This window comes from Erythrolamprus reginae, chromosome 2, assembly GCF_031021105.1.
Source record: "Erythrolamprus reginae isolate rEryReg1 chromosome 2, rEryReg1.hap1, whole genome shotgun sequence".
Taxonomy (NCBI): domain Eukaryota; kingdom Metazoa; phylum Chordata; class Lepidosauria; order Squamata; family Dipsadidae; genus Erythrolamprus; species Erythrolamprus reginae.
Window position 1 is genome coordinate 97,777,679 of NC_091951.1, and position 27,599 is coordinate 97,805,277.

The 27,599-nt window shown below is 41.3% G+C and overlaps 2 protein-coding genes across 8 annotated transcripts; one reads left to right on the top strand and one right to left on the bottom strand.

Annotated features, from left to right (window-relative positions):
• Positions 1-62: 62 nt before the first annotated feature.
• On the bottom strand, positions 63-12,721 carry GMPPB (GDP-mannose pyrophosphorylase B). Of its 3 annotated transcripts, none has more exons than XM_070738877.1 (10): positions 12,605-12,721; positions 12,275-12,409; positions 10,159-10,239; positions 8,074-8,122; positions 7,842-7,984; positions 7,076-7,234; positions 6,025-6,103; positions 4,518-4,645; positions 3,528-3,710; positions 63-739 (listed from the first exon to the last, which is right to left on the bottom strand). In XM_070738877.1, exons 2-10 carry the CDS (start codon positions 12,401-12,403, stop codon positions 608-610), a joined length of 1,083 nt encoding a protein of 360 aa, XP_070594978.1. In that variant the 5' UTR covers positions 12,404-12,409; positions 12,605-12,721; the 3' UTR covers positions 63-607. The 3 variants fall into 3 exon arrangements, with proteins under 3 accessions (XP_070594978.1, XP_070594977.1, XP_070594979.1); XM_070738876.1 differs by having other exon boundaries at positions 12,600-12,704; XM_070738878.1 differs by having other exon boundaries at positions 12,484-12,704.
• Positions 12,722-12,844: 123 nt separating this feature from the next.
• On the top strand, positions 12,845-26,832 carry NICN1 (nicolin 1, tubulin polyglutamylase complex subunit). Of its 5 annotated transcripts, none has more exons than XR_011557988.1 (8): positions 12,962-13,410; positions 16,057-16,199; positions 17,476-17,664; positions 21,047-21,160; positions 22,480-22,551; positions 23,883-23,987; positions 24,616-26,208; positions 26,247-26,832. XR_011557988.1 is itself a non-coding variant. In XM_070738789.1 (7 exons), exons 2-7 carry the CDS (start codon positions 16,068-16,070, stop codon positions 24,655-24,657), a joined length of 654 nt encoding a protein of 217 aa, XP_070594890.1. In that variant the 5' UTR covers positions 12,845-13,070; positions 16,057-16,067; the 3' UTR covers positions 24,658-26,832. The 5 variants fall into 5 exon arrangements, 3 of the variants coding, with proteins under 3 accessions (XP_070594890.1, XP_070594889.1, XP_070594892.1); XR_011557989.1 differs by having other exon boundaries at positions 12,962-13,061; XM_070738789.1 differs by having other exon boundaries at positions 12,845-13,070; positions 24,616-26,832.
• Positions 26,833-27,599: the final 767 nt, after the last annotated feature.

Genomic DNA, 27,599 nt, shown 5'->3' on the forward strand with positions numbered 1-27,599 from the left:
TTGCAAAAGGCTGGCACAGTACTCGCAGGAATACTTGCAAGAAAGGGAGAAATTGGAGCAAATTGACTTTAAGAAGTATTGTTCTCATTGTTAGTGTCTCTTGAATCAACAGTAGACAACATGACATACTTAGAATTCATTAATTACAATAACTTCATTTGTTTCCATTGCAGTATGATTTCATTAGAGAACCTTGTCCAAAGCTCTAAAGTTGCCAGTTATTCACCATAGGAAAGGAAGCAATGTAGTTTTATAAGGCAATTGAGTTCCAGGGGAAGTATGGCATTTTGCTTGCCTGTGTGCTTCATAGGCAGCAAATACCACCCTACCATATTAGTATGCAGCGTGCTGTTCATTCCCTTTCCCAGAACTATTGGGTGCTTTCATCTCCAAACAGGTGAGCTGTTATAGTATCCAAGATCTTGGAGCAAAGATGACTTGTCCACTTCTAGGACGCCATGTAAAGATTAAGTCAGCAGCAAGGGGAAAAACAGTCTTTGGAGGAAAAAACTTGAACTCAACAGCGAGTCCCTTGCCACCAAGGCACAGAGAGTGGTCGTTCCAATAAAATGTTCTTCCAGTTAGTCCAGCACTCAGTCCAAGCTTGCTACATGATGATGCGTGGCTCTGGGACTGATTCAGCAATGGATTTGTGAGGCAGCACATTGGCCCCATTGAGGTAGAGTTCATCATTCACAATGACATCTTCCCCCAACACAGTGACATTCTCCATCCGCACCTGAGGAAATAATGATGCGCTATTATACAGAGCTAAGCTTAGGAAAATACGTTTTAAAAGAGACTCTTGCTCATACAAGTCTTTTGGCTGTTCAGGAATCGGTTCTTAGCAGTTGACTACTCTCAGCCCCTGGGCTGCTAAAGAAAACAAAATCAGAATGCCTTGGGTGATGCCGGGGGCTTAGCCTTACCTTGTTTTCCCGAAAATATGACATGGCCTGATATTAAGTCCAACGGGGCTTTCCAGGGCATGCACTGAAATAAGCCCTCCCCCCCACTTTCCAGGGAAAGGAGGGACATGCCTCATGGACTCAAGCCACTTGGAGGCAACAGGGGCAGCCTCTCCCTCACCGGGTGGCCTCCCCCAGCATATAGGGCTCCCAATTGTTCCAAGCCCCACCCCCCATCCTTTCCTTGGAAAGAAGGCAGCAGCAGCAGCAATTCACCCAGAAGAAAGAAACATTGGTGTCCATGTCCACGATTTAACTCAGGCCCAGCAGAGTGGCAATCGGTGGTGGGAGGGCCCAGCTACAGAGCTGCTAAGAGAGTCACCTGCCAGGCCAGAGGTGCAGGAAGGCAGATTCTGGGCAGATGGCTGGAGGGGCTCTTCCCCGTCTCTGTGTTGTGCTTGGAGATGGGGGGGGGCTGCTCCCCCACCACAGCAGCTCCACAGCTTCAATCCCTGCCTCGCCACTTCCTCCTCAAAAGCAGGAACGTTTCAAAACGCCACTGGAAGCAGAGCCCAGATTCCCGCAGAGTGTGCACAATGCCATGACGGAAGGAGTTGGTAAAAGTCACCCAACAATATTACCAGCCTCTCACTTGCTTGCTTTCTCTCTGTCCCCGGGCCGAAAGCTATTCGTTTTGCAGTGGGCACTCTTTTGACCGGAAGAGAGAGAGAGAGAGAGAGGCAGATACCTGCAAGCACCAGCACAAGATCTATACTTTAATAATATTGTTGGGTGAGTTTTACCAATTCCCTCCATCAAGACGTGCACATATCATGGGACCGGCTCGGCTCGGCTCCTTTGGGCTCTGCCTTCAGCAGCCTTTTGAAATGTGCTCCTGCCTACAAGGAGAAGAAGGCAAGGCAGGGATTGAGGCTCTGGAGCCACCGTGGCAAAGGGGAGAAGAGCCCTTGTCCCCCATTCGCACCTGGAGAAATGTGAAAGTGCCCTTCCAGCTGCCCATCCCGGGATCCACTTCTCTGCACCTCTGGCTTGGCAGACAACTCTTAGATGGCTCCATAGTGGGGCCCTCACCACCTCAGCTCTTTCCTGCTGATTACTGCACCACTGGGCATGACTTACATCGCAGACATGGACACCAAATATTTCCTCCTGCTGGAGGAGTTGCTGCAGCCTTCTTCCTTCCGAGGAAAAGATGAGGGGCTTGGAACAAATGGGAACCCCGCACACTGTGGGTGGCCACCAGGTGAGGGAGGAGCTGTGTCTGTTACCCCCAAGTGGGCTCAGCCTGGGGGGGGGGAGCAGCAGCGGGAGGGGGACTCGACAACTAGAGACACATCAGCGTTGCCAGCAAAGTGTGAGACGCAAGGTAGCAGGTGAGCAGCAAGCCTTGCGCCCTATGTGCGGTCCCTCTTGATAAAGAGACGCTGGGGAAGGGAAGCAGCCAGGCTACTGTTGCCATTGGTGCAGGTAGGACGTGTTCAGCTGCTCAAACAGGAAGCGGAGGTGATGGTAGCAGCAGGTCATCCAGTCCCATACTTGCCACCTCCTGCTCCCCTAAAATAACACCACCACCACCCCGATAATAAGGCCAGGGCCGTATTTCAGAGGTCCAAAGAAAATAAGACCGTCTTATTTTTTGGGAAATACAGTGCTGGATTTTCCTCTATGTAAGATTCTCAGGTTCACACAAGCCCTGCCGTACCTGCGGTAGGGATGGAGAAGGCAGGCATAAAGCTTTGCAGAGGGCTTAATGTGCTCATTTTGACCCAAATTTAAGGGGGGGGGGAAATGTTTTACTCTTGAATTTCTACCACATTGAGAGACTATGTGGGTCTTCAAAAGTTCTAGAAGAAGGAAAAAACTGATTGTATAATACAGTGGTACCTTATGATACGAATCCCTCGTCTTACGAACAACCCAAGATACGAACCCGGGGTTCAGAATTTTTTTGCCTCTTCTTACGAACGTTTTCCTTCTTACAAACCTGCTGCCACCGCCGCCGAGAAGCCCCACCACCCAGCTGTCGCTTTTTGAAACAGCCGGGGGGCTTCTCAGCGTCCTTCTGAACCCGAACACCAAACCCGAACTTCGAGAAGCCCCCAGGCTGTTTCAAAAGACAACAGCCAGGCGGTGGGGCTTCTCGGCAGCCTCCCGAACGCCGAACCTGGAATTTCGGCAAAATTTCGGGTTCGGGAGGCCGCTGGAAAGCCCCGCCGCCCGGCTGTCACCTTTTAAAACAGCCGGGGGGCTTCTCGGCGGCCTTCCGAACGCGGAACCCGGAAGTTCAGGTTTGGCGTTCGGGTTCAGGAGGACGCTGGGAAGCCCCCCGGCTGTTTCAAAAGGTGACAGCCGTGCGGTGGCGTTTTTTGCGGGGGGGGGGGGGGGGTTGTTGCACGGATTAATTGATTTTACATTGTTTCCTATGGGAAACAATGTTTCGTCTTACGAACTTTTTGTCTTACGAACCTCCCCCTGGAACCAATTAGGTTCATAAGACGAGGTATTACTGTACTGTCCCTTTTTTCAAAGGGCCAACCAACATTTTCCAAATTGTCTAGACAGAGCCCTTCATTTTTAGGACAACTAGAGCTGACTCACCCATTGACCCACAGAGGAGCTCCACCCAACAATGCAGGATTCAAGCCAAGAGTGGGAACGGATGCGCGATCCCTTTAGAACAGTGCAACGCTTGATCCGCACACCATCCTCTACCACAACTCCTGCTCCAATTGTGACATTGGGACCAATACTGCAGTTTGATCCAATCTTGGCACTTGGGTCCTGAAATGAAAGATCTAATGTGAAAGATGGCCGTATAATCCTCCCTTAACAATTTAGCTATAGCAATAGCACTTATACTTCACAGTGCTGTACAGTTCTCTCTAAGCGGTTTACAGAGAGTAAGCATATATTGCCCCCAACAATCTGGGTCCTCATTTTACCCACCCCGGAAGGATGGAAGGCTGAGTCAACCTGGAGCCTACTAAGATTTGACTTGCAAAACTGCTGGAAGCTGCTGATCAGCAGACGTAGGCTCCAGTACTGCATTCTAACCACTGTGCCACCGTGGTTTCCTGTGGTTTCCCAAGTGGAGAAGTAACATTCTTCCCTTTTCTACTCCTAGATCAGAACTACATACAGGTAATCCTCCACTTACAACTACAATGGAGCCCAAATTTTCTGTTGTTACGTGACACAGTTGTTGCCACTGTTAAGGGAAACGCTGCAGGTGTTGAGTTAGTAACATGGTTAAGTGAATCTGGCTTCCCTTTTGACTCTGCTTGTCAGAAAGTTGCAAAAGATGATCACACGCCCTGGAACGTGGCAATCATCATAAATCTGACCCACTTGCCAACTGTCCAAATTTTGATTGTGGGATCGTGGGATGCTGCAATGGTCATATCACCTTTTTTCTGTGCTGTTCTAATTTCAAATGGCCACTGAATCAATGGTTGCAAGTTGAGGACTACTTGTACTTGGTAACATTTGCTTATTCTGTTGCCCTGCTTCAACTAGAGAAAGATCCCTGTGGAAATCCTTCTGACAGTTTCTCTACCCATACAAAATGAATTTTTAAAAGGAGATTACCACTAGCACATTTCCCATACAGCCCGATCCAGAATGTAAACGCTCAGGCTGCTTCAGCCTCAAATATTGTAGGTATAGGCACATGCCAGTCAGGAAATCTTTTGGCTGCCCAATGTCCATCCAGAATCCTGCAGTGATAGAAAGTGTATGAATCGGGTAATCTGTAACAGAGTTTCATCAGGAACATAGGTACAAGGGGCTCTTCTTCAGGAAGCAGAGAAAGCATCAATGCTCCTGGATTAGGGTTCCCAATCTTGGCAATTTTATATATTATGTTGTAATATGTAACATTCCTCTGCTTTAAAATAACAGTGGGCAATCTTTTAGGAAAAAGCCAGTTTGGTAGTGTAATTAAGGCATCATGCTGGAAATCAGGAGATAGAATTCTAATTTCTCCTTAGGCATGAGGTCAACTAGATCATTGTTTCCCAACCTTGGCAACTTGAAGATATTTGGACTTCCAACTGCCAGAATTCCTCAGCCAGCGAATGCTAGCTGGGGAATTCTGGGAGTTGAAGTCCAAATATCTTCAAGTTGCCAAGGTTGGGAAACACTGAACTAGATAACCCTGGGCCAGTCACTCTCTCTCAACCCTAAGAATAGCAACAGCACTTAGATTTATATACTACTTCACAGTGTGAAGATGGCCTTATGATCCTTCCTTAACAGTATAGCAATAGCAATAGCATTTAGACTTATATACTGCTTCAATGCTTTACAGTCCTCTCTAAGCGGTTTACAAAGTCAGCATATATTAACCTTAACAAGCTGGCTCCTCATTTTACCCACCTCGGAAGGATGGAAGGCTGAGTCAACCTTGAGTCTGGTGAGATTCGATCTGCAAACTGCTGGCAGCTGGTGATCAGCAGAAGTAGCCTTTAGTACTATACTCTAACCACTATGCCAACGTGGCAATGGCAATCCATTTTTGAAATTTTCCAGGCAAATTACAGGGACTCATTCAGGTAGTCACTAGGAGTCAACAGTGACTCAAAGGCACCATGGGCTCCCTTCCCCAAACCTTTTTAGCAGCTAAGAACTGACCTAAACATTTTTTGACTGTCTGAGTGCCAAAAGTGAGTACTGTATATATGCATCATACAAAAAAAGCAAGCTGCATGTGATTGTAGGGCTACGCCTTGCCCTGTTCTAAAACTAGCATCAACTGAATTTACTATGCAAATGTTTGCATTTATTTCCCATCTTAATGGTATTAAATGGTATTTAGAAATGTCCTTTTATAAATGACAATACTGATGAGTTGTTTCTTGTAGAAAAAGCTGTGTTTACTTAGGCCGGGGATTCCCAATCTTGGCAACTTTTAAGACGTGTGGACTTCAACTCTCAGAATTTCACAACCAGCCACAATTGGAAGTCCACACATTTTAAAGGTGCCATAATTGGAAACCCCTGACTTAGGCTAACAAAACAATAATTTGTTTTGAGAAAACATATTATTATTTAATTTTGAACCCTAATCCAAAAGTACCAAAAGCTTTTTCCTTACCATGTAGTTCCATAGCATAGAGTTGTCCTTCCTCCGCCATTACTGGAAATATTTCTTTCTCAATTGAGGTAGGACGCAGCTAAGGAAAAGATAAAGGGATTCAGATGGCCATTCCAATAGGAGCTAACCCTCGTGCATTTATTTAACAAATTTATATGGTCACTCATCTCACAAAAAAGTGGCCCTGAGTAAAATACAACATAAAATAAAATATTAAAAATATTAAAAACATAAAAAACCTTTATTAGAATATGTAAAAACCACAGGGCCCAAGAGAGGATAAATTGTTAGCTACGGTAATGGAACCATTTTTAGAATGTCATCAGTTTCCTGGGACCGCCAAGTCTGATGACACAGCCAGATCTTGAGTGACTTCCAGAACATTAACAGGGATGGAATGAACTTCCTTTTCAGAGTAGAGGATGGCAATGTTCCATAAGGCATGCAGAGAAGGCCCATATCCCCACTGCGTGCCTTCTGTGCCAGAACCTAATGGGATGGGCTGATGTAATTGGGGACAGGTAGTCCGTTGGATAACCCCAGTTCTGTGCCATGAAGGGCTTTAAAGATTAAAACCAGCACCTTGGACACAGAAGCCAACTCTCAGCCAATACTGCTTGCAGAGCAGAAGTGCGATGTGCGGTTCTAAATACACACAAAACTGCCTGTGCCACCTCATTCTTCATATGGGAAAGCCACATGTAGAGTGCATTACAAATAATACAATCTGGCTTGAGTGACTGTGAACATTATGAATATTTACACAATAAACGTTCTTTAGATTTATAATTCAGATCATTCTCAACAGAAGCAATAGCTAGTTGAACCAAGATATTCCCACTGATCTATTAGGAGAGAAGCCATTTCAGAATTTGCATACCATGATAATCAAACATATCACCCTCACATTCAAATACTTCTAAACACTATGGAAGGATAATTTGAGATCCCACCATATCTTAAAAAAGGCTTTGATTTCACTACATCAGAAAGAAATGTCTAATGGAAATTTGCTTGTTGAAACCTCCATTTGACCCTTTTTGTTTTATACCTGAATGCGCTTTAATACACTTGGATTTAAGATGTACATCCCAGCGTTGATTTTATTGGAAACAAAAACCTGAGGTTTCTCCACAAAGCGATGTATGAGTCCAGTATCCGCCTCACACACCACTACACCATATTTGGAAGGTTCTTCAACTTTTGTCACCTGCAAGGCAAGGTCAACATTAGATGCAGTGGGGCAGTCATGGTAATGAATCAAATAAAAAAAATACTATGCCTATGTTACTATTTTTATTCTGACACTTCTAAGTCTTAAAAAGGACACTTAATTACTAGCTGTTCCCATACAACAATCTAAAACATGGCTTGCTTAGCCAAGATTTATTGAATGAACAATACGTTGCTGAGTTCATATGACCAGCCAATCCATAAACCATGTATTGCCAATCAGAATGGCTGCATTCATGGAACAGCCTAAATCAAAGATAAACCACACTACTTAATTATGTTTAGTTTTATATTCCACCTATCATTCACGTTATGTTGTGTGATGCCAGGTTTAACAGTTTTTAAAAAATATCCTCGAACATATGTTAACAAAGAGAGGCCTGTACAGCATATATTTTATTCCCTTTATTTCCATTTGGGTTTGATAATGTTGAGAGTTACTGTATACCATCACCAAAAGCAATTTATTTTCTGTGTTCCCAGTTAGCCTGCTCCACAGTTCTGGGAGATTCAAATGTAGTAAGATTTTTAAAAAATGCCCTTGGAAAACACAAAACAATGAATTGCAATCCCCAGGTACTTGCCACAATGGTGCCTTCTCTTCCATGATGCCTGTGAAAGTGTACCATGTCTGTGAAGGGAAAATCACAGATCACGTCGCTATTGAGTACAAAAAAAGGTTCTGAATTTTCAGCCAAAAGCTCCTTTGCTAGTGCCAGCGGCCCAGCTGTGGAGGAAACAGGAATCATTACTGTCCATCTGATCATAAGCCCAGTAGCAGCCATAACCAACAAACACTGCTAATCTCACAGTTACCTGTGCCCAGTGGCTCCTTCTCATGTGACAGAGAAATCTGAATGCCCAACTGAGAACAAAGAAGAATTTGGAAATGCAGTTAGAAGAAAAGTAGAAGCAAGCATCTGTGAGTGCATGGCCATCACTCTACCCATTCATTATATCACCAGCTGGTTTATGACAACCTGCAGATTGTTGACTCATTGCTCATTATTTAAATGGGTAAACACATCAAATAAAGCTGCTAATGAAGTAATTTAGATGAGGATAGAATTCTACTTAGCCACCTTGGAAAGTTCTTATGTTATCTATTTCTTAAACCATATTCAAATACCCTAATACTAAGCACTCCTACTTTAGAAACAAGTAGGTTTCTTGAAGGTAATGGAATTTATTTAAAATTAGGTAGATGTACTACCAAGGTACAGGGTTTTGTACCAGGTTTGGACAAAACTCAGCAGCACTTTTTCATGTAGCTGTTGACAAAAACAGGATTGCCAACATGATCGCCAATGTCCGATGATGGATATGGCACAAGAAGAAGAAGGTACACATAGCACTTTTGCAGGCATGGCATTCCATAACCATCAAGAAAGTTGTAGGATGGGGTTCAGGGCACTCTTTGGAGAAAAAAGAAAAGGGTTTTTTTTTCTTTCAAGAACTTTTGTAAGTTAACTTATCTTGGGATCCAGCCAAAAGGTGCAAGGCAAACTAGGGAGCCAAAGGGAAAAAAATTGTCCAGTCAGCACAGTGGAGAAAGTACGATACTACTATTAGAACATTTTATGTGTGATTTTGTGAAATGCCAAAGAAAGATACAACTATTACTCCAAAACAATAATCAAACCACAACTACTGCAAAAAATAATGGCCAAATTTGTGCTTAAAGTAACTTTTAAAAAACATTTTACAAGAAAGGAATGAGATAAAAGAACTTATTAAGATCTAATTGTTTACTATAGAGGTAGCGGTAATCCTGATATTTTTTTAGTTGCTGAATCCATCAATGTAAGTGAACCCAGCCAATAGTAAGCAATTAAAAGAGCATTGCAGCATCTTCAAGAGTCATCCCTTTTACATTATCTGTGACAATAATCCTACACCTTATTAACTCTTCTAGAAGATATATCAAGTAATGAAATTGAATGTACAAAACAATTATGGAAAGTTACAGAAAAGTAGTATCATATCCTATTTTAACACTGTACAGCAGGGATCTTATACAGTATAAGGAATTATGAAAAGCATTGTGCTTATTTCACTTTTATTCAATATGTTGCGCTATATCAGTGTTTCCCAACCTTGGCAACTTGAAGATATTTGGACTTCAACTCCCAGAATTCCCCAGCCAGCATTCGCTGGCTGGGGAATTCTGGGAGTTGAAGTCTAAATATCTTCAAGTTGCCAAGGTTGGGAAACACTGCTCTATGTAATAATAATAATAATAATAATAATAATAATAATAATAATTTATTAGATTTGTATGCCACCCCTCTCCGAAGACTAGGGGCAGCTCACAACAATAATAAAAACAATGTTACAGTGGAACAAATCTAATATTAAAAGAGAAAAAACATATAAAACCCTATCATTTGAAACCAAACAACACATACATACCAAACATAAAATATAAAAGCCTGGGGAAGATGTCTCAGTTCCCCCATGCCTGGCGATATAGGTGGGTCTTGAGTAATTTACTATATGTTAGTTAACTCTCATATATTGCATCCTTCTGGTTTTAAGAAGATTCTAGCTTAGAGACATAACTTAGCTAAGCTCAATACCAGTCATTTGCCTTGCCCAGGCCAAGACAAAATATCAAACTGTTGGGAGTTTCCTTGCTTGTATTGAAACAAAATATTAAAGCTGAAACATGACATCCCTTAATTCAGGGCCATTAAAATTATTAACTACTCAACAGTATGCACATGCATAGCTGTTAAATGCCCTATGGAAACTGCTATTGAATTGAGCATAAAATAACTGGAAATGATAAATCACTTAACTGCAAAATAATAACACCCTAGCAAATGCAAATAAGAGCTGATTTACTTTACCTAATTAGTCTATGTAAACAAACAAAAAAGCTCACCTCAAGTCACTTACCCGTTGTTCTTGTTCTTTCATCTCCTTCTCCAGCAGTTCTGACATATAGCTCACAGCAAGGATCACATGATTAACACCTGCCTGCCAGTGGGAAAAAAAAGAGCATTCAACGGTGATTTGAAGGCCTGGGGTTGATTCAAGGGATTGTTTAAGATGATTTCCAGAATTATAATATCCCCAAATCATTATTAGAAAATGCCAAATCTTGGCTCATGATACAGAAATCTGAAACTGTTGAATCTTCAAAGGAAAGTTATCCTAATTTGCTGGAATTGACTTTGAACAGAGTCAGTGTTTCCTGTCCTACTGACTTAACTAAAATGCCACACCTAACAAATTATTGCCCATTGTCATGCTGTGTGTGCAGATGCCCTTGATTTCAAAAGTTATTGGTGCAGAAAGTCACAACTAAAACTCTTGTGGAAGGTAGATGTTTCCAATGAAGTCTTATTCTACATCAATTACATTAGCCACATGTAATTGGGCCCAATTTAATAATATTTCAGCAATCAAGTGGAAGTGATGTTTAGCATCTAAAAACATAAATTATTTAGGACAATGCTACCCTACCTATATCCATATAATTCTACTGCTTTATTACAATCAATTTTTTTACTATCTAGTTTTACTGTCTGACCTTAAAATAATGATTAGATTGATGTGAATGAAGACATCATATTTTATATACTGGTACTATATTTCAAGAATATATTTGCCAGGAAGTATAATTTGGCCATTTTAGTGCATTAAATTTTTTTTCTAAAAGCACACTTATTCCAATCAGCATTTAATAAATAAATATGTTGCAAGTAACTGAATTTAAACATGCCTGGGATAAACATATATCCATCCTAAGATAAAAATACAGGAAATAGTATAAGGGCAGACTAGATGGATCATGAGGTCTTTTTCTGCCGTCAGTCTTCTATGTTTCTAAGATGTGAGATAGATTCAAAAGTATGGAATAAACAAATACTACATGTCATTTAAGAAGAAAGCCATTTTTGGTAGTGGATCAGGCTAAAACCCGGAGCACTGTGACTTCTGTCCCACCTTAGACTAGGGGATCTTGGGCCAGTTACTTTCACTCAGCTTTGGGAAGGAAGCAATAGCACCAAGCTTCTGAAAAACTTTTCCAAGAAAAATTTAGGGGCTTTTTCACGGGCATAGTTGAACAGGAGGAAAATAAAACATGTATAAAAGGTCATAAAAGGTCATGACTATGAAAATCATCTTACCATGAATGCCTTTCCTAAGCAAGAGGCAAAAACAAATAGTATGACAATTGCAAATTCAACTTAGCCTTCTGAAGGAGACAAAATGCTATTACTTCAATTCCAGATTTAGTCTAATTCACACATTCACCCTTTTTCTAGTAAGGTACGAAATATCAGACATGTTGATTTCTCTCTATGACAAGACAGGCCAATGAAAGTCCAACAAAATGTCATAGTAACCCCAGGGCAAGATGGGTAGCAAATAAATTTAACAAATAAATAAATGACAAACACACACACCCCTGCGCAAAAAAAAAGACGGGCCCAAAGAAAGCTCCAAGCTGTAACCTTTCAAATGCAAGCAGAAAACACCCGGATTTATCTCTTAAAAAAAAAAAAGCAGTCCCTTGAAAGCTCTGTGTCAAGCAGTAATCCAAACAAGGAAGAAGTTTCCCACTCAACCACAACAAGGAACAGTCTTCCCTTAGAGCTTCGGGTAGGGGAGAATTTTCTCCCCTTCTGCAAGGCGCTAAAGACATTCCTCTTCCATTCTGGGGATCAGCAAGAGGGGAGGACATTGGAGAGGTTGGGAATGGTTTTAATTAATTATGGTTATTATTAGTTGTGTTTTAGCTAAGTGTGTGTACAGTATTGCCTACTGTCTGTCCTTGTTAGTTGTATATGGCTTGCTGTCATGCCCTTTGGTAAAAGGGCATTATAAATAAATGCTTATTATTATCATTATCATTATTATTATTGATCAGATCAGATTAACAGAGTCAGAAGGGACCTTGTAGGTCATCTAGTCCAACCCCCTGCCCAAGGCAGGAGTTGGGTAACTTTTAAACATGCAATCTTTCGCAGGAAGAAGGTGGAAGCTCTACCCACCCACCCCTTACCTTTACTAAAGCCTCCACCTGGTGCAACAGGATGGGCTTGTTACAGAATTCGACCAGCGGCTTCGGGATGCTGAGCGTCAGGGGCCGCAGCCGAGTGCCGTAGCCGCCCACCAGGATCAGCGCCTTCATCTTGACCTGAAAGGAAAGGGAGATTTTAGATCTGCGGAGCCCGATCCTGCCCAACCGCGCTCGGCTTACACGAAACCTGCCTGCGCGCCTCCTTCTCTAAAGCTCGAGGTGCCTTCCCCCTCTCGCCCTGTCCCGTCCAGCAGGATCCCAGCCGTCCCCGAGGATCAAGTGGCTCTAGCTGCCTCCCCGATCCCACCTCACCCGCGGATCCCGCTTCAGGCCAACTCAGAGACTCCTCCCCGCTCGCGGGAGCCAAAACCGACGTCCGCGGCATCCCTCCTTTTCCCCCCTCCCCTCCTCCTGCTCCGCTTCCCGTTCGAACCCTTTGACCAATCATTGCGGCTGACGTGGCCGACTCCTCCTAATCCTCCAATGGCGGGCCAGGAGAATCGCATTGCAATCGACCAATCGCAGAAGAAGCTACCGTGTTGCCGTAGCAATACGGGATCGGCCATTTGCGTCAGATTTTTTTTTAAGAAGGGCCGGAGCTGGCGTTGGACACGTCGCTTGGTTTCGCTTCGGTGGCAAGTCCCGCCTTTTCGGAAAAGGCGGATTTCCGGGGCCTTCGGGCTGGGTGTGCGCTACGTCACCCGCGGTTCGAAATGCGACGCGAGCCTTAGCAACGAGGGTTCCGCCTCGGGAAAAGCTCTTCGCGGCGGCAACCGCGGTAAGCGCGCGGCGCCCATGCAGCATTGAGCTTCGGAGACGCCCGGAGCCCCTTCGCAAGTCCGTCAAGCGGAAAGAGTCGGGTGGGAAAGCCAGGGCGGCAGAGCCGTCTTCGTAACGGGGCTGCCGGGAGCAGGCGAATCATTGTATCCTCAAGTTACCGTGTGAAGTAACGGCATTGGGCGGACCCTTTTCCCGCATGGGGGAGTTTTGCTCATCATCATCTGTCCGTCTGCCGCTAGCGCGGGCTAAAGACTTCCTTTGATAAGCTGCCTTAGACCTATTCACAATACGGAAATCAGGAGGGGCGGAAAGCATCGTCGTTTAGTTTCAAGGCATAGGTGAGGCTGCATAGATTTCCAGCTTAGGAGTTTATTTAAACTTTTCATAACTAGTATAGTATAACTAGTATACTTAATATAGTACTAGTATAGTGTAGTATAACTAGTATAGTACTAGTCTAACTAATATAGTACTAGTACAGTACTCGTAGTACAAGTTATACTACGAGTACTAGTATAACTAATATAGTACTAGTATAATAATAATGTGGTATAACTACCGTGTTTCCCCGATAGTAAGGCAGTGTCTTACTTTCTTTTTACCCCCAAAAGCCCCCCTATGTCTTACTTTCGGGGTATGTCTTATATTGGAAAAAATAAGACACACCTGGCCAACCCACCTACCCGAACCCGCAACACCCGTGTCTGGTAAAAAGTAGTAGCACCCTCCCCCCCACACACAAACACACGGAGACACATCCGCATCCCCGCCTGCCCGCCCCGTCCGGAGCTGCCGGAAAGGAGGTGGGCGAAGGAGGGCGCAGCTCCGGCCGCTTGCCTCGCCCGCCCACCCGGCGTCTCCGAAGCTTACCGGTCTCTGGCGGGCGCCTTTCGGCAGGAGAAGCCTTCGCCGGGCTGCTTCGCTGCTTGTTGCTGTTCCTGCTGCTCCCGCTGCTCCTGCCCTGTTGCCTGTCCCGGCCGGTAAGCTTCGGAGACGCCGGGTGGGCGAGCGAGGCGCCGGAGCTGCGCCCTCCTTCGCCCGCCTCCTTTCCGGCAGCTCCCCGCGCGTCTTTCGCCTCGAGCTCCCTCCGGAGCCTGCCGCCGCCGCCGCGCTTCCTCCGCCGGCTGAGGAGTCCTCCTTATCCGCGCCGGGTTTGGAGTAAGGCTTGAAGCTGGACTTGTCCTCGGCGGGCGAGGCGGCGGCCCTGGCCGAAGCGGCGCGGCTCTGGCTGCGGCACGAGCGGGAGAGAAAGGGGGGGAGAGAAAGAGATAGCAAGAGAGAGAGAACAAGAGAGAGAAAGAGCGTGAGAAAGAAAACAAGAGAGAGGGAGAGGGGGGAGAGATAGCAAGAGAGGGAGAGAGAGAAAGAGAGAGGGAAAGGGGGGAGAGAAAGAGAGAGGGAGAGAGAGAGGAGATAAAGGAAGAGGAGAGAGAGAAAGGAAGAGAAAGAAAGAGGGATAGAAAGAGAGAGAGGGAGAGATGCTCAGTGAGCCTTTCTTTGAAGTTACCTTTCTTTCTCTCTTTCTTTCTTTCTTGCTCTTTTTCTTTCTCTCTTTTACCTTCCCTTCCTCTATTTCTTCTTTTCTTTTTTCTTTCTCCTTCCTACCTTCTTCCCTCCCTCCCTCCCTTCAGTCCTTCCTCTCTTACTCTCCCCTTTCATAAGTTTCCTTGCTTCCTTCCTCTGTTCCTGTCCCTTCCCCCTTTCTTTCTTTCTTTCCTTCCTTCCTTTCCTCCCTCCATTTCTTGCTTTCCTTTTCCTTCCTTCTTTCCTCCCTCATTCCCTTCTTTCACTCCTTCCTCTCTTACTCTCCCCTTTCACACCTTTCCTTGCTTCCTTTGCACCCTTCTTCTGTTCCTGTCCCTTCCCTCTTTCCTTCCTTCCTACCCTCCGTCCATTCATTCACCCATTCCTCTCTTGATCGCCCCTTTTACGGCGCCGCTGACAGCTAGCTCCCCCCCCCACCGGGCCATGGAAAACTGGTCTAGCTTAAAGCCGGTCCCTGGTGCAAAAAAGGTTGGGGACCTCTGGTATATATAGTACAGTACTAGTATAATACTCAGTATAACTAGTATAGTACTCGTAACAGCATCGGATATCTGAAGTAACTACTTGGGTGCCTTGATGGAACAGAATTTATTTATTTATTTATTTATTTTATTCAATTTTTATGCTGCTCTTCTCCTTAGACTCAGGGCGGCTTACAATATGTTAGAAATAGCACTTTTTAACAGGGCCAGCATATTGCCCCCACAACCTGGGTCCTCATTTTACCCACCTCAGAAGGATGGAAGGCTGAGTCAACTCTGAGCCGGTGATGAGATTTGAACCGCTGACCTAGAGATCTACAGTCAGCTTCAGTGGCCTGCAGTACAGCACTCTACAGTGCTGCACCACTCCAGCTCTGTTCCTGGCACAATGTCCTGTGTTTTATGTAAAGCATTGGAATAGCAATAGCATTTAGACTTATATACCACTTCACAATGCTTTACAGCCCTCTCTAAGGGTTTACAGAAAGTAAGCATATTCCCCCCAACAATCTGGGTCCCCATTTTGGAAAGGTGTATAAATAAAAATACAATCAATAATAAAATAAATAATTTTTAAAAACCACTTGGATTAAATGGAAAAGTTACAACTGTTCTGTGGAAGTGTTTGCATTTTCAAAAGCTTCCCTCATCCAGTAAGGGTGGAAAATAGCACTTAGCCTCATGCAGCCCTCTAACCTGTTTTTTTACAGCATATCGCCCCCCACAATCTGGGGCCTCACTTTACTGACCTCGGAAGGATGGAAGGCTTTGCCAACTTTGAGTGGCTGAGAATCGAACTGCTGGCAGCCAGCAGTCAGCAGAAATAGCCTGCAGTACTGCATTCTAACCATGGAAAAAAATGAAGAAATCCCTTTAGCATAGGATGCCTGTATGTAATATAGTGATGTAATTGAGATTATCGTATGCCACTTTATTGAAGCTGTTCTTTTGTTCCAGAGTGAGCAACCATGGCATTGGAGCCAATCCCCTGCGCCATTAAGAACCCAGTAGCACTGCAAGTGGGAGACATGAAGATTGAGATGGGCCGGCCTGGTGTTCTGGTGATTGATGTTTCATTTCCACACTTGCAGATTACCGATGTAAGTGTGAAAGAAAAGCAGATGTTCAAGGATGCACAACGGATAAATTACACTGGTCTATAAATTTTGGGAAATTATCAACTTTTAAGATAAAACATGTTAATTTTACATATTTTTATTACATAATTAGGAAACAGGTGAGAAATGGGCTGCTTGGCTAAACTTTTCAAGATATTACACAATAAAGATTTATACAAAGGCGAATGTATTTGCTTACATGGGAGAGAAGTGTCTAACGTCATGATGCCTTTAACATCTTGACAAAGCATGGTAGAACAATGAAAATGGTACCACATGGAAGTACAGTATATAAATTTATCTTCACTTTGAGAACAGCAAGGCAGATGACTATGAAACACATGCAGAAAATTTGTTTAGATCTGTGGTGTAAACACACTATGGAAAATTCATTTCTTACACTTGCATTTAGACTATGTCCCTTTGAACTATTGGGCAGTGAATGATGCCTGCAATATCCAACAGGATATTGCAGGCATAGGGAAAAGATACCAAGAGAACTGGAGTCCATCCATGCTTGCCGATTACTGCTGGAATCTCCCCAAGGATGATCCAACTGCAGTTCACAAGAGAAAAGCTGAAAGCAGAGTTTAAACACTGAATAAAGATGGAACCTTGTCTTTTATTCTGATGTTAGAGCTTGTCAGTTTTTCATGCAAAAAGCTTGAAAATGTTACATGAAAAACTAAGAAATGAATGGAAACTTATGTTATTGGTATATTAATAAATATAAATTTATAATGATCGGTGTGGCACCATTTTCACTGTAATATCATGTTTTGCAAATAAGTTATGGAGCATTATCACACATCCCCCTTGTAATTTTGAATTATTTTGATGCAGTTTTGACCTGAAGCTGTATCTTGGAAACTGGAGCCAATTTTTATTCAGGACTTAATTTTCCTTTATTAGTAACTCAATTTTAGTAAAATTAATTAGTAATTAGTAAAATTAAGCTACTTTCATTTCTGAGGCTTTCTCCTTGTAGACCAGTGTTATTCAAAAGTTGAAATTGATTTAGATCTCATAGCTAAGGTTATCTGAGCCAGAAGTTCCAGTTCCAAAATTTATATTTCTAATTTACTCAATTGATAGTTGCAAATCAAAGTTCTTTCTCTTTGCTTCTCTAAGCAACATAGAACATTTATTTAAAACTTAGTGCTTGAAACGTTCTGAGAAACAAAAAGTAGTTATGAAAGTTTTCACTGCATTACATCTTGCTTTCTGTGGATTAAATCAATGCTTGTTTTTATTTCAGTTACAGGCAGTTTCATTCAAAAATTACTATACTGCCTTTTTGACCCTTCGAGTACAGCGGCAAAGTTCTGCAGATGGTGGGAATGAAAGCCCTTCCAAATGGGTTACTTGCCTACGTAATTTTTGTTTGATGCCTAACCCACATACAGAGGAGGGTTCCCAGAACTACTTTTCTATTTCCAGACATCAGGTCAGGATTTCATTTTCTACTGGGGAAGGGAGAATTTCATTTGCTCCAAAGGAATAATGTAGGTCTGGAAACAGGTAGTAAAACAAGAATAATCTAGTAATAAAATGCCCTAACAAGTATTCTGAAATGTTTCCACACGCAGAAAGAAAATAGTTCTAACGAACCTTTAAGAAAAAGATTATCATCATGAGATATAGGAATCTCTTATATCTCTTCTGCACTGCTGTTCTGTTCGGGTCGTATGTGACCCGAAGCCAAGTTTGAGTCCCTGTAAAAAAATTTCCCTGCATATCTGAAACTTGAAATTTCATGACTGTTCATCATTTCAGGGGTTCTCTCTATGAGAATTTTTTTTTGGGGGGGGGGGCCCTTAGTTTTTGCTGGGCAAAAAAAGTTACAAATCTTCTGTTCCCGGGTCACCCTGACCCGGACCGAAAACTCTTCATTTGCAGTGCTTATGTTTGGTCTTTTTGAAAGCTTTTTTCACTTGGAAAGTAGTCTGAACATTTCTGCACACAATGATATGAAAATTGAAATGAAAAAAGTAAATCTTATTGGTTTATTTTGCTGATATAATGCATGCCCCCCCCCCGTTTTTGTGAAGGTTTTTTCAATTTATGGATAGTTTTGCTTGCAAAATGCATTCTATTTTACTGAAGTTGGTGTGGGATTGGTAGCTTGAACATTTCTGAATATAAGAAAAATATAAAGGAACTGAAAAAAATGATTCTTACTGGTTTTTTAACATCAGAAATAAGCCCCCCCCCCCCCTCGGCTGCTTGCAACCATTTTCACTTTTTATTTTTTTATGCTCCAAATCCGAAATATTCTTTAAAATCTTAGGCATTCATTTACTCAATTTAACAATGCTGATCATAAAAAAAATATTTGTGGGGGTGGGGGGGAAAATTTTTTTCTGGGCAAAAAAAAAGCCATGTTTAGTCTGTTCGGGTCATATAGACCCGGACCAAAATGATTTTTTTTAGGTACTTGAATTTGGTCTTTTTGAAAACTTTTCCAACTGGAAAACTAGTTTGAACATTTATGAACATAATGATATGAAAATTGAACTGGAAAAATTGAGACTTACGGTATATTTCTATTTTGATCAAAAAGCCCCTCCCCCCATCCTTTCTGAATTTCGTGTCAATTTATATTTATTTAGGCTACAAATCCCTAAGGAATTTCCCCCCAAAAGGTTTGATATACTAAATTGAACAATCCTGAACATAAGAAAAATATAAATGAACTGAAAAAAATGGTTCTTATTGGTTTATTTTTGCCACAAAAGGGCCACTCCCCCCCCTCGGCCTTGTCACTTTTTATACATATTTGGCTAGAAATATTTGGAATATCCTTTTGAAAATCAACCACATTGTAGCCAGAGAACTAATTTTATGAAAGAAATCCATTTTACTAAAAAAATGTATGTAAGTTTGAAATTAACAGCATAATTTTTATATTAATTGAAATAACTTTATGTGCAAAATAAACCAATATGCATCATTGTGTGCAGAAATGTTCAAGCTACCAATCCCACACCAACTTCAGTAAAATAGAATGCATTTTGCAAGCAAAACTATCCATAAATTGAAAAACATTTCACAAAAACTGGGGGGGGGGGCGGCACATTTATGTGCAAAATAAACCAATAAGGATTAATTTTTTCAGTTCAATTTTCATTCCATTGTGTGCAGAAATGTTCAAACTTGTTTCCAGGTGAAAAAAAGCTTTCAAAAAGACCAAGTATAAGTACCTAAAATGATAATATAAAATGATACATAAATCCCTTTAGTGGGATTTTCTCCACTCAGGGTTGTGACAATGTCACTGATAAATAAGTTGAATAAGTATAGTACTAGCATCCACCCATGTATCCCTTTAAATGTCAGAATGTTTTCTGTAACTGACTTACTGGGGTGAGTCTTAACAGTAGCTACATTGTGTTTCCACGTTCAATTATAGTATCTAGCTACCTTCCCTTCTTTTGGCCTGTTTTTCAATTAGATTTGTCTTTTTTCAAACATCATGATCTTCTGCAATGATTTTTGTTCATGTGTGTGTGTGTGTGTGTGTGTGTGTAGGTGTGCATGCCACGTTCTTTAGCTTCCTTATTAATGCTTCCAGTGAATGGTCTGGTTTTATTTAATCTTGCATCAAAATTATACATTTGTTGTGTATTCCATGGTATTTTTTTAAATAATTGTATTCAGTACTACAGGGTAAAAGCATTGTGGGCTTCAGTCAGCCTTTCTGATAGTCTTCAAGCCACATATTACAAGTAGAACAGTTATGGCCTTGACAGTGTATTTGTTCTCAGTGTAATTCTCCACATTTTAATATTTTGTCTCAGTCTGTTATAATCTTTTTTTTTCAAGTAGTAGACACATTTTTATTTCATATATTTCTATAGCTGCTGTTACTTCTTATTTCTTTATTTATAGCAGAATATGATTTCAGCTTCTGTGGAATTTGGGTCAAGCTTATTGAGTTTTCTTGTTGCCTAAAATGAATGAAGAGTGCATTCTGAAAGATGGCCAACATTCACTTAGTCCTGTGCAGAGAAGGTGTTAGAAGGTGGTGATGGGGAGTGGGGTAGGTAGGATGTTCCATTGCGGGTATAGGCAGTGGCTGAGGAAAGAGAAGGCAGTGGGGAATGGGCCAGTGCAGTGATTTTCAACCTTTTTTGAGCTGCGGCACATTTTTTACATATACAAAATCATGGGGCACATTGAGCGGGGCGGGGTGTGTGTGTAAAAAAAGTTTGGACAAAAAAATTCTCTCTTTCTCTCTATTCCTCCCTTTCGCTCTATTTCTCTCCCTCTTTCTCTCTCTTTCTCCCTTCCTCTCTCTCTCCATTCCTCTTTCTTTCTCTCTTCCTTCCTTTCTCTCTTTTTTGCTCTCTTTCTATCTCTCCCTCCTTCCCTGCCTCTCTTGCTTGCTTTCTCTCTCTGTCTTGCTTTCTTTCTCTCTCTCTCTTTCTCTCTCTTGCTGAGCTTCGCGGCACACCTGACCATGTCTCACGGCACACTAGTGTGCCGCGGCACACTGGTTGAAAAACACTGGGCCAGTGGAATGTGCCATGCTAGTTGTTGCTAAGGAGACAGTGGGACCAGATTAACCCCACTACTGGTTTAGGGCATTTTTTCCTTCCAAACTGTAGCTGATATAGAATTTTCTGAATATGATGATTTGTTCCTGGATCTAAACAGAATGTTGTTTCCCTAGTGCCAAACAAAATTAATCAAAGTTTCCCAATCATGTAATTCTATCATAATAATAGTGTATAGTAATACTGTAATTTAATTTCATTGTCAGGTTTCTGTTAATTATGTAGGTGTATATTCTGCTTCAGTAATGCTTTGTCTTCATGTTTTGCTAGATGCTTTGTGATGTGGATCAGGTGACTGCCATACGTTTCATCCTGCGCCAACCTTCTCCCGTATGGTTGCATTTTACAATTGAGGAGCTGCAGCTTTTTTCTTTGTGTCAGAAGGTACATATTCAAAATGTTCTCAAAATAGACTTCTTTAGCAGTCGTTCTGATATTCCCAGGATCTTTGCAGTGACTTGCAAATACGTTTAAAAGGTGGGAAACTAAATATGTTGCTAATTTGCAACTGCGGTATCCTATATCATTGGTCAAGCTGGCTGAGGATGCTCATAGCCTTGATTCACAACATCTGGAGGGGTGCCTATTCCCAGCCATCCTTATTCAGGTAGTCCTCCCTCAATCTATCCTTTGCCTGACCCTTTCCAGCTGCTGCAGTTATATTGCCTTTCATGTGTAGACGAGCAGCTTACTCTCTTAACACCTCTCTCCAATTTCTCCACTCTGCAATGGGGAAAAGGGTCAAGCAAATGAGACATTGACTATAGGAATGGCTTACTTTTTTTGCCCCCCCCTCCCCCAGCAAATTTGAATGCAAGGAACTTCAAGAAAGTACTGCAAGCTTTTGTGTAGAAGGCTTGCATCTTCCAGGCCCAGGCTGCTGGTGTAATTGTATTGCTTTTGATGCATAAACGAGCAAACATATTCTCTTTCGATCTCTTTCTCTGTCTGCTGTTCAAGGGGGACCACACGTCAGAGAAAACACAACACATATTGACTCTAATGGTGATGAACAAAGGATGCTGTGAGGGATGTAAATAGGCCATAAAGTTATTTTTTCAGCACCATTGTAACGTTGGTTGCTTGATGAATGCTTGGTAAACGAGGACTATTTGTATTGAAGTGAACTTGTTTATTTCCTTGCTTGTATCATTTTGCATAAAAGTTGAACTTTGATTCAACGGTTTTTTTGTCCACCTAACTCTGAAATCTATAGAGCAAATACAGTAATTACTTCTTTCTGCCAGATTCATAACACACTAATGATAACATTATTTATAATTGATAATGTTGAGGAAAGTAACTGTGTGTATTACTTGGCATGCATAAGACCTAGTATTCAGAGTCTTCGGAGAGGGCAGCATACAAATCTAATATATTATTATTATTATTATTATTATTATTATTATTATTATTATTCTACAAACTAGGTTGAAATCAGAAGCTGACATTAGAGGGGGGGGGTTCTGAAAGAGTTTTTTCAGATAAGGAAAAGTTGTACTTTGTAGCTCTTACTTCTTATCTATGAAGTAATATAATTCCTGATGGTTACATATACTTTGAAACCGTTGAAATAAATATCTTTAAAGGTAAATCTTCTTAATCACCTGTTCTAGGAAAGTGAATGGTGAAGATGGAATGTGGTGTGTATGTTGCCTGATTTTGTTGTGTGTTTCTCTGGGACTGCTTTCTTCTTTTTACAGAGTCCTCAGAAAGGCTTTCCAGCTTGGCTTTCTCATCCTTCTCCTCAGGAGCAGCCAACAGGCTTACACGATGTAAGTATTTTTACTGAGATAGGGGTTTCCCCCCCTTGAAAATAGACATGTTTCTTAGTAAAGATATACAGTGGTACCTCATGATACGAACTTAATTGGTCCCAGGAGGAGGTTCGTAAGGTGAAAGGTTTGTAAGACGAAACAATATTTCCCGTAGGAATCAATGTAAAAGCAAATAATGCCTGCAAATCCTTCAGGAAAATCCCAAACTTTAGAAGGGAGGCGAACAGAGGGCAGGGAGGAGCAGCTAAAGGGGTCGGGTGGAAGAAGCAAGGCTAGGCTAAAGGGTGAGTGGGAAGGAAGGAAGGCAAGGGGGGCGCCCCTCCCTTTTCTTTCTTCAAAAGACACCCTTTCAGTGCCTCTGCAAGCACACTGTTCTCTGCAAAGTCTTTCCCCCTCCAAGCCGCCCCTCCCTTTTTTTTCTTTAAAAGACACCCTTTCAGTGCCTCTGCAAGCACACTGTTCTCTGCAAAGTCTTTCCCCCTCCAAGCCGCCCCTCCCTTTTCTTTCTTCAAAAGACACCCTTTCAGTGCCTCTGCAAGCACACTGTTCTCTGCAAAGTCTTTCCCCCTCCAAGCCGCCCCTCCCTTTTTTTTCTTTAAAAGACACCCTTTCAGTGCCTCTGCAAGCACACTGTTCTCTGCAAAGTCTTTCCCCCTCCAAGCCGCCCCTCCCTTTTCTTTCTTCAAAAGACACCCTTTCAGTGCCTCTGCAAGCACACTGTTCTCTGCAAAGTCTTTCCCCCTCCAAGCCGCCCCTCCCTTTTTTTTCTTTAAAAGACACCCTTTCAGTGCCTCTGCAAGCACACTGTTCTCTGCAAAGTCTTTCCCCCTCCAAGCCGCCCCTCCCTTTTCTTTCTTCAAAAGACACTTTTTCAGTGCCTCTGCAAACACGCTGTTCTCTGCAGTCTTTCCCCCCCCAAGCCGCCCCTCCCTTTTCTTTCTTCAAAAGACACCCTTTCAGTGCCTGCAAGTACGCTGTTCTCCTACTTTTGTCAATGCAAACTCTTTCCCCCTCCAAGCCGCCCCTCCCTTTTCTTTCTTCAAAAAAGGGGGAAAAAAGAAACCCCTTCATCCCAGCAGCAGCGGCTTGGGTTCATAAGGTGAAAATAGTTCGGAAGAAGAGGCAAAAAAATCTTAAACACCGGGTTCGTATCTTGAAAAGTTCGTTAGAAGAGGCATTCGTAAGATGAGGTACCACTGTATAAGCTTAGTCTGGCTGCTGATTGTTAGCAACTCCTAGAGAAGAGAGACTTTCAAACAAAGTTGGTCTTGCAAGAGCAAAAGCAGCAGAGAACTTCATGTATGACTATAGTTATTCTTTGCTTTCAGGGACTTCCTGATGCTGACAGAGTGTCTTCCGAACTGCAGCAAATGTGGATTTTAACAGAGATGCTCCAGGCCAACCAACCAGGAGCAAGGATTGGGCGCTTTGATGTTAGTTTCTCTATTCTTCTGCTTCTTGCCTTAGAAGTGTAGTTATTACTGAAAAACAGTGAGAACCTTGAAGTACTGCAAGTGGGTAAAGTACACTGCTTTCTCTATAGAAAGCCTCTTTTAAGATATTTACCCATAGGACATCTGTGGTAACATCCAAAGACCCTTACTGACTTGTATCTATAAAACTATGGTAGTGTCTGCTAAAATTCACAATGGTGATCATCCTGATTGTGGAGGAAATGTAACCAATCTAATATGCAATGGCTATTTACATGACATGTTCCTTTAAGGAACTTAGACTGGTGTAGCATTGTTTTCCAGGTAAACTTGACACACATTAAGTTGATTGACAAAGTTCATGTCAATTTGAATTGGTGTAATATGTTCCCTATGGTCTTCCTAGTGTTAGGGTGCATATTTTAACAAGTCTGTCCATTAACTATGTTTGTTTGGGCTGATGAGAATCCAAAACCAGTTAAGCACTGCTTAAGTCCCTGTTCAGCTTTCTTCCCCAAGATTACATTGTCTAAATAGGAAGAGGGGAGGAAGATTACAGTATGCAACAACGAGGGTGGCATTCTTCATTGTGTTCAGCTTGTTGACTTGTTTCTTATGTGTATTTCAGATAGAGGACTCCTATGACCTTAATCTACTTTCTTATACTTGAATGTTTGCAAGACAAGAAGCAAGGCTTCCAAGCAGGGCTGCATCCTGCTTTGTAGTCTGGCCTGAGCAGGAAGAAGGAATATTAAGCACGAGCACGAAGATTAAAACTTGATTGCTTCTATATTCCAGTCACACCTTCCAACAACAATCCAGTTAGGTTCTGGTTTCAGTTCTGGGGTAATCTGGTTTTCAAACTTATATCTTGCACTGAACTCTGGAAGGTTAGATTACCTAAGCTGAAGTGGCCTAATTAGGGCTGTTTCTCCCCTGAGCTGCTTTTCCATCTGCCTTGCTGCATGATATATGTATCCTTTTAAGGCAAAGTGAAGTATATTCAAGAATCTGGTACTTGGAGCATGGAGGAAAGGCATCCTTCATTTTTCTAAATTGTGTCTTGAGACATTGTAAGAAGGACAAAAGGACTTTGGATATTGATTGAAAAAAATTGAAAAATGGCAATTGTAAAAAATGCCAGATACAGAGATGAATGTGGCTGTCTACCTCACTTATAATTATAGAGCATAAGTCTTTTCATATATGTGTGTAGACTTCAAAAAGAAAATGTTGCATCATACTAAAACCATGACACTAATATTCTTGGAGGGATTGAGGTAGTAGAAAACTAGGTTTTATCATAAATTTTCTATCCCAATATGCTATTAATATGTTTTCTCATAGGTCCAATGAGTGTTGAATTTGGTTAAATGAAAGGGAAATTTGACTCATTTTGTCTCATGTCAAAGAACTTTAAATAAATTATATCTGCAAAGCACATCTGAAAACTGCCTTTTGCAGGTTGGTTTGACAGTTATCAAGGAGATATTTGAGCATCTTCTTTCAAGCCACTGAATGACTTATCTATTTATTAGAATAGCATTGTATGATTGTATGATTTCCACAGAAAATAATTTTTGTTGTGAAGAACAATCCTTGTTATAGTATGGACATAATTTGTAGTTCTCAGAAGGATCAAACTGTAGAACAATATAAATTTCTGCAGTGGGATGTGTGTAATTTTTTAAAGTACAGTATTACATTTTTGGAGTGTCTTTACAATTGTTATCTGTATATCTTTTATGCCCCCCCCAATTATTTATTATTCATGTTAATTATTTATATTTGGAAAGGATTGTAATAGATCTCTAATGCATTCTATATATCAGGATTATGTGTCTCAGTGGAATACTTATCCAGATTTAAGGGGTCAGAAATAAATGAAAAGCTGTGTATTATATAATGATACACTGTAAACACATGGGAAATATTTTTGATCCTAAAGGCAGCACATAAATTTTTGTTCCAAATACATATGGAATACATGCTTTAATTTATTTTCTTTGGTTTTTGAGTATAGTTTCTGGAGCAAAAAATGGGAGCTTAGGGTGATTTCTTCCAGCCATTTGATGGAGATGGTTTCATTGCTAGTGCCATTATTAGTAAGAAATCTGCCTTCAGTCATCAAGGTTTGTTTCCTGCTATTATTTCTGCTTATTGGCAGAAAGAGGAAGAGGCTATTCCAAGAGTTGAAGTGGAAGGGAACACTGATGATGATGTATTTTTATCAGAACAGAGTTCCCAAATACATAAGAGATGAAAAACAAAGTAGCAAAGAATGAGACGAAGTCTCAAATTATCTGCTCAAAAAATGTAATGGCAAATCTTTCACCTACTGTACTCTTTACTTTAAATGATTACTTCTGAGTAATTTCATTTTCCCCCCAACTGTGATTCTTGCATTTATGTTGATGTTCTAATCTACTGAAAAATAATTAGTACTCTATGATTCTGAAATAATGTGTTTGCTTCTCTTCTCTTTTAAATGTTATCATAGCAATAGAATACGGTAATACATAAAATAATGGCGGATCTTTCATCTACTTTGAACTCTTTCACCTACTGTTAAGCAACAACTAGTAAATATTCAAACACCTGTAATTTCAAAACTCTGGGCAGATTAATCTCCAGATAATTGTTGTTCTTTAAGGTGTTAATTAGTAAGTTTATATTACATTAATTTCACATTCTGTATAAAATTCTTAAAACATCAAATGCTGAAAATATAAACTCATTTTTTCCAGCAAGGGGCCAGTACTGTACTAAACTATGACAGTAAATCTATGCTTTTATTGATATGTATTTGAATGGATAAAAATTGTTATCATTTTTTATTATTTTATATATGTGCAGTTCTCGGGTGTTCTTGCCTGACAGTTGGTCATAACCTAAGACTAAAGGGACATCAAGACTAGTAGCACCCATAGCCTGACTTAAAGAGTTATTTATCCATCCTTAAATCCATAGAAAACTATTCCAGCATGAAATCTACTGTCTCAATTACATTCCTGAGTTTAGTGGATATCTGTTTCTTCAGCATTTATTTTTATATAGGAGCCTGTATCCTGTGGATGTTAATGGCTTCTATCTTCCATGGCTGACCTAATGAGTGGAAACAATGGTTGTTAAAGTCCGACTCAGGAAGATATAGAAATTTCTCCCTCTTTGACTTATGTTTTGATTTCTCAGAGATTTTGAATGCTGAAACTCTGCTGGCATGTTTTAAATTGTTTCTAGAGTCTTCAGCCAATATTCATGGATTACTCTGATGAGTATGCATGGGTTCAGTAGAGAACTAATGTGGTTGGTTTGCTTTTGTATCTTCATTTCGGGTTAGCATTTTGTATGAACCCAGATATGTTGATTTATGCACTAATTAATGGTTAGGATATACAAGGTTTTCTCTGAACTTATTAAACTCATACAACACACACTGTCATAAATCTCAGCTTACATATCACAAATGCTGGATAGACACAAAGCCAAAACCAAAATGCCTGCATCATGGCAATGTTTGGCTAGCCTGAGTGGTATGTAAATTTAGATAATTCTTGATTATTCAACTAATCATGGAGGGGAAAGCCATGAGCTATATGAACCCAGTTGTAT

Coding starts and splice junctions, on each gene's coding strand:
- NICN1 (XM_070738789.1), top strand. CDS start 16,068: ATGGCATTGGAGCCAATCCCCTGCGCCATTAAGAACCCAGTAGCACTG. Junction 17,665..21,046: donor TTTCTATTTCCAGACATCAG/GTCAGGATTTCA, acceptor ATGTTTTGCTAG/ATGCTTTGTGATGTGGATCA. Junction 22,552..23,882: donor AGCCAACAGGCTTACACGAT/GTAAGTATTTTT, acceptor CTTTGCTTTCAG/GGACTTCCTGATGCTGACAG.
- GMPPB (XM_070738876.1), bottom strand. CDS start 12,677: ATGCCGCGGACGTCGGTTTTGGCTCCCGCGAGCGGGGAGGAGTCTCTG. Junction 12,410..12,599: donor AAGCGGGATCCGCGGGTGAG/GTGGGATCGGGG, acceptor CTTTCCTTTCAG/GTCAAGATGAAGGCGCTGAT. Junction 7,235..7,841: donor GAAGAGAAGGCACCATTGTG/GCAAGTACCTGG, acceptor CTTGCCTTGCAG/GTGACAAAAGTTGAAGAACC.